We start from the raw sequence: 6,383 nt of genomic DNA, 5'->3' as shown, positions 1-6,383 counted from the left end.
ATACAGAGATACACAGATCGCCTTGATACCCAGATTTAATACATTCACCGTCAAGCCCTGCACACATACAGGTAATATTATATATATATATATATATATACATATATATATATATATATACACACACAAATATATATAATATATAATATATATATAATATATATTATATAGATAATAGACACAATATAAAATATATAACATATATATTATATTATATTATATTTTTTATATATATATATTACATTATATATTTTATATATATGTACACCGAGACCCAGATCATTAAAAAACCCCGGACATACACACTTCTATTCACATGCCATTATATAAGTGTATATATAATATATATACGCACTTCTGCATATCAGCTTGGACACCCAGTGTGTATACGCGCACATTTCTGTGGACACCAATACGTTCTTTTTTCCTATAGCTTTCTATAGCTTGTGCACGCCCCATCTGCCCCCTCACTTAAATATATGCGCGCACTCAATGCAAATTTAACCCGCAATAACATTGTTTTAGGTTACATCCCTTTAAAAGCCTTTTCTCCCCCCTTCCCCTCCCCTTTCCATCGTTTAACGAGGTGATTAAATCCAGCAGATATTAAGGGAGATTGTAATCCGCCGATGGAAACAATTTCCTCTGCCGTATTTCTCCCCGCTCGGCTCGGGGCCGCGGAAGTTCCGCGGGGTGCGGAGCGGGGAAATTTGGATCTGGAGTCAAACAGGTTTAGCGAAGCGCGTCCTTTGGGAGGGAGATTTGAAGAGATTAGAAGCGTCGCGGGAAAGTCATCGCGGTTTCACCCGCCGTGATTGCGGGGGGAGGGAAAGAAGGACAAAAAGATGTTAAACACTACAAAAATATAGTTGGATTAATTTATTTCCTCCGCTTTTTACTCCCCCTACAAACAACCCTCCTTGGGGACATTCACCTGCCCCCCTCATCTTCCACGGAGCCCTTTAGTAAGCGCTTTCTGCCCAAATTTGCCGGCTTTCCCCCGTATTTGCGGTGGTGGGCAGAGGGATGCGGGAGGACACAAAGAGGGGCACAAAGAGCCTCTCCTCAAGGCCAAACGACAACAACAAAAGAGATTTATTCGTAAGAAATGTCATCCGCAGTCGGTACATTATCATCTGGACACCACAATATTATATACATATACAAGACATTAAAAAAAAAAGCGCTTTTACATATCCAAAGAACACTGTCGATAACCAGCCGGCTTAGAGAGGGAAAGAAACAAACCCCAAAGACAACATTGTGCATTTTCCATCTTGTCGGCGGAGAACAGACATTCCAGTTTTATGGCAGAGATATAGGAACCCTCATGAGAACGTACCAAAAATAGTCTCGTACAGCAACTCACTTCCATCAGGGACCTAAAAATCAGCGGTCGGGCTATTGAAGTGATACCGAGCGATGGTTTTCTTGCCACAACAGCAGCCTTAATTCTCATTTTTCGGTCCTTAGTGCAGCTGATGCACTTTGCCATAGGTTCTCCATACATTGATACATCGGTGGGTGAAATGGCCTGAGATGTGAACAACTGGAGGGATGGGGGGGGTCGGACTATACAGCGTTACAGGGCGACATTCAGAGTTCATCTCTCCTTTAACGTAACTACACTCTTAGCTTATTATTAATTATTATTATTATAATTATTTTCTTTTTAAAAATATACACAGTTGAACCTTATCGGTGGATTTCTCAGAGCGAAATGCGGGTTTTCACAGTCAGAGCGGGGACAAATCAAAGATGCGCTCGGTGCGGGTTTTTTAGGGAGGATGCGCGTGTGCATTTGTGAATGTCGATTATTATTATTATTATTATTAATATCATTTTAAATAATGACTTGGAACCAGCAGAATCCCGATTATGTTTATCATACAAACTACCAGATAAATATATATATAGATATATATATATATTTTACGCTTCTTGCTTCCTTTTCGTGCCCCTTCTCCTCCAAACCTGTGTCAGGTGGCATGGAGATGCGCTGTCTTGGATTTGCTCACCACCTTCTTCTCCTTCACCCTCCGGTTCTGGAACCAGATGGTCACTTGTCGCTCGGACAGGTTGGTGGTGGCCGAAATCCTCCTCCTCTTCTCTTTGGTGATGAATTTGCTGGCCGCGTACTCCTTTTCCAGCTCCTTCAGCTGGATTTTGGTGTAAGGGACCCTTTTTTTTCGGCCCCTCCGGTAGCTACTGACTTCGGGTTGTAAGGGGACCACGTCTGGATCAAAAAAGAACATAAAAGGGGGGGGAAAAGCAACAACAAAACATAAGGAAGAGGGGAAAAGGGGGGTCACTGCGTTTTGAGGCGTGGGGTGGGGATTTCTGCACATCGGGGAGAGAAAGAGAGGGGGAAAAAGGATAAAGAGTGGAGGAATGCGAGCGAAGGGAAAGGGAGAAAAGGAGAGAAAGAGAAGGGAAAAAGGACAAGACAGGCAGAAAATGCACCCAGCGAGGGGAATGATACTATAATAATAGTAATAATGACATAATATTAATAATTCACGTGGTGAAAGGCTGTTTTTCTTGGCGACACTGTCCACGCTGAGGAACAAGGAGCATGAAGTCAACCCGCAGACTAATGCGGGCGGATTATCAAATGGACCTTCCAAAGGGGGAGATTTCGGGCAATATCTGGAGTTCCTCCCCAATTTCCTTCTTCCTTTTTCTCCCCCCTCATTTATTTTTCCTTGTATTTTGTAATTTTTCCACCCACCCGCGCACCTTGTCGGGGTCCCCCCCGATGCGCTCCCCGACCACCGAGCCCGGTGCACGGACAAGTGCATCCCCGCACCCCGACCCCTCCCGCCTGCTTGGAAGCCTCGGGGGGGCAAATCCAGCCAAAATAACCCCAACCCCCCTTCTGCGGTGGCTTTTGCCGGGGGGTTGAGGGGGGAAATGCTCTGGCGATACGGGGAAGGGGTTCAGCGGAGATGCGGGAGCATCTTCCGCGCTCTGTGGGTCCTGGAGGGGGAGATAAAGCTCCCCCCAAGCTTTCGGGCATCCCCAGTCCATTCTGAGCCCCCTGTCAGGGTTGAGGGGGGGGGACCTGCGTGACAAAGGTGCGACCCAGCTGGCTGGAGCAGGAAGATGGAGGCGAGTTCTGCTCGGTGGCAGCACAGCCTTAATTATGGCTGACAGGAGTTAATTGGGGAACCCCTGGGGGAGCTTTGGGGGGCGATGGGCTCATTGGGAGGGGAATTGGGGTGCTGAGGGTGGTGCAAATGCCATTTAGGGGCGGGGGTGGCAGGAATCTTTCTCAGGAGGGTTCACCAGGCGGTGGGGAGAGAAAGCGGAATAAAGCTCGAATGGAAGGACGCCCCCCCCCCCCAAAAAAAAAAAGCCCCCATCCATCGTGCAGCAAACAATACATAGATAAATTCCGCCCCCCCTCCCTAAAAATCTGCCCGGAAAGCCCATTCCTCTGTCCCTCTTTGTCCCGAATAATAAAGAAACCGATGTGTGTCCCCCCGTTGTCCCCCCAAAAGACCAACGTGACTCTTCCCTTCTCACCATTCAAGATGCTATAGTGTTCCCCCCCGCCCCATTTCTTGTGGTTATTTCCCCCCGGTTCCTGCGTCTTTCCCCAACGCTGGGGCTGGGGAAGGGTCCCGGGAGGCAGCACTGACCATCACCTTCCTCCCCCCGCGGCCGTCGGGGCCCGGGGGGAGCAGGAGGGGAAGGGAACGAGGGGCTAAAAGATGCTCCGGGGAGGTGTTTTGCCTTCCCTGTCACTCGGGCAGGGTCGGCCTGACCTGGCGGAGAAGCCCCCCCGCTCCTCTTCTGCCTCCCTCCTTCCCCTCCAAACACATTCATTTGTCACTTGACACCTATTCCTATGATGGTGTGTAATTGTGATATGATTTACTGTCCCAGCCGCCGACACTTCTCATCCGACGGAACCACTAGAGAAGGGCTTTTGATATTTTGGTGTCGTTGTTGCCTTTTTAAGCTTCCTGCACTTAGATAAGCGGTAAGCAGAGGGGCAGATGAAGAGAAAGGCGCAGAGAGACGCTCTTTAGGTGAGGCAACAAGAGGGAGGGGAGAAGAAAGGGAAGAATTAAACTGCAAAGTTACTTTCCAAGCAAGCTCATGGCGTGTATTTTGATTCAGAAGTGATTGCTTCACCTTCTTTCCCATACATGTTCATACACATTGCCTTGCACAGGAGGCATTCCAGAGCCATTTCTTTCCCTTTAATTACATATCCAGGCACACACGTACCTATCTGTATATGTATATATATATATGCACACTCATCCGCACACACGCACATCCCCACCTCCGGTGGGAGCTGGCGGTTGGGGAAGCAGGAGAGCACGTCGGTTCCCGGAGCAGCCTACCTGGGAAAGGTGATTTCCAGAGGTGTGCAGATTGCGATTGCTCTTTGGAGCAGTACACTTGCCCATCCCAGCCATTAGAAAGAGCCCAGTGTTGGTAACCTTCCATGGGAAGCAAAGCGTCGTGTCTCGGTTCCGGGTGACCACCGAGCCCCGGTACCACCGACACGTCCAAATAGCCAGGGACAGCCTGGTAGGAGCTGGGAAAACCAGGATAAAAAGCGAATTCTTTGGCCCTCGAAGGCAGCTCCTCGCCGGGTAGGGGCCCGCCGGCCTCGGGGTACTTCTCCCCGGGGTGGTAAGCGCAGGGTTTTTGCTGCAAATTGACTCCGTGGGAGTGGGACAACCTGCAGCCGTAGTAACCCCCACCGAAGGGGTAACCGTAGCCCAGCGCCGCACTTGAAGCCGCCCCCGACGGGCACTGCCGTGGTGGCTCGGTGGCCGCCAACTCAGCGTACGCGGCTCCCTGCGGCGGTGGCGGCGGCGGCGGGGCCGTGGGTACAGCGAGTCCCGCGTGGGGCATCATCTCCCGGCAATGCCCCAACCCTTCCATGCGGTTTTTCTCCCGCGGGGCGTCCTCGCAGCGACAGGCGAGGCCGTCGGGCCAGCGCGGGGGGAGGCCGAGCGGTGCCGTCATGTCATGCCGAGCTGCTCCCGCCGCTCCCGCCGCCGCCTCCGCCGCCTCCGCCTCTTCCTCGGCCGCCGCCGTCGGGGGAAGCTCCGCGCCGCACCCCGCCGCCCCGCGACCCCCCCAACATATCGGCGCCCCGCGCGCATGCGCCGCCGCCGCCGCCGCGGCCGCTCCATTAAGAAAACCGCCTCGGCCACGCCCCCGCCCCCGCCCACGTGACCACACCGCCACGCTCATTGGTTGGCTGCTTCCCACCCTCCCCATTCATTAAAGGTGGTGCCCGCCCAGTTTCGAGGCGGGGGGGGTGGTGTGCGGTCGGCACAAAGAGCACACGCGTGTCCCCCCCCACCATGCCGTGTCCCCACGCACACCCCGAACTCCGCGGGGAACACAAACACGGGACACAGATGCTTCCCCTTGAATGATTCCCCCCCGCGTGGAGGAAAGATGCTCTAAGCGCTATATACTGGGGGGGGCGAGGGGGGTTGGTGCACACGATAACGCCCCACCTGCGGTATTTCAGGGTGAAACGACACACAATCACCCCACGATGCTTCCAGGGGGTGTCCAAAAAGCATCCTCCCCACCTTTCGGGATTTTTTGGCGGGTGGAACTTGTTAACTATTTTTTCCTTCGCAAAGTGCTGCCCCCTCCCTCGAAAAAATCAAAAACACAGCAAAAATCGGCCTAAATTCCACCCCCCCCCAGCCCTTCATTCTCCTGCTAGATCCCAGCGCGCATTGGGGGGTTGGTATTGAGGTTTATTGATGTTTAATTGTTCGATGTTAAATATTTCAGCAACCATGTAGGGACAAAGTGGGGGGGGAACCACACGGGGCGGGGCGGGTGCTGTTGGTCCCGGCTGCTTTGTGAGCGTTTGTAAAATATAGGAATTAATTAATAAACCCAGGCCGGGATGCGAAGGAATTGGGGATTAAAACATGGACAAATGGCAGGTTGCTGGCTGGGAGGGATGGGGATGAAGGGGGGGGGGTCGTAGCCCTCGGGTCCCCCCCTGGGAGGAGTTATTAAGGCAGGGAGGACGCTCAGACGTCCCCAGCATCCCAAAAAAAATAGAAATAGAGGAAAAAGTGTGGGGGGAAAATGGATATTTTTAGGAATATAGTTCCCTAAGCTATGGGAAGGGAGGAGAGCTCTGCCTGAGCAGTATTTGCCCCCCAACTTTTTGTAGGGGTGCTGGAAAAAGGCAAAAAACCCACAAATCCCCCCAAATGTTGGAGGAGGGGAGGTATCAGCCAGTGAATCAACCTGCCCCACTCCGAGCGGGCCGGGGGGATTGTCCGCGTCCTAAAGAGCCGCCGAAGTCCAAGTTCAAGGCGAAGGAGCCCAAGAGGGTCCCCCCGAGCGTCGGGGGTGGATTTGGAGCCGTTGCGGCC

The 6,383-nt window shown here is 52.1% G+C and overlaps 1 protein-coding gene across 1 annotated transcript; it reads right to left on the bottom strand.

The window, feature by feature from the left end:
* Positions 1-1,065: 1,065 nt before the first annotated feature.
* Positions 1,066-5,154, bottom strand: HOXC13 (homeobox C13). The gene is made up of 2 exons (XM_065043529.1): positions 4,359-5,154; positions 1,066-2,236 (listed from the first exon to the last, which is right to left on the bottom strand). The coding sequence occupies exons 1-2, from the start codon at positions 4,990-4,992 to the stop codon at positions 1,980-1,982; spliced, it is 891 nt and encodes a 296-aa protein (XP_064899601.1). The 5' UTR covers positions 4,993-5,154; the 3' UTR covers positions 1,066-1,979.
* Between the last annotated feature and the right edge of the window lie 1,229 nt (positions 5,155-6,383).

This window comes from Columba livia, chromosome 29, assembly GCF_036013475.1.
Source record: "Columba livia isolate bColLiv1 breed racing homer chromosome 29, bColLiv1.pat.W.v2, whole genome shotgun sequence".
NCBI lineage: Eukaryota > Metazoa > Chordata > Aves > Columbiformes > Columbidae > Columba > Columba livia.
The sequence above is the reverse complement of the archived record's forward strand: the minus strand, read 5'-3'. Positions and strand labels throughout refer to the sequence as shown.

Bases quoted from the DNA above. Each gene is read 5' to 3' on its own strand.
- HOXC13 (XM_065043529.1), bottom strand. From the start codon at position 4,992: ATGACGGCACCGCTCGGCCTCCCCCCGCGCTGGCCCGACGGCCTCGCC. The intron at 2,237-4,358 runs GTAGGCTGCTCC...TTTTTGATCCAG, and splicing joins CTGGAAATCACCTTTCCCAG to ACGTGGTCCCCTTACAACCC.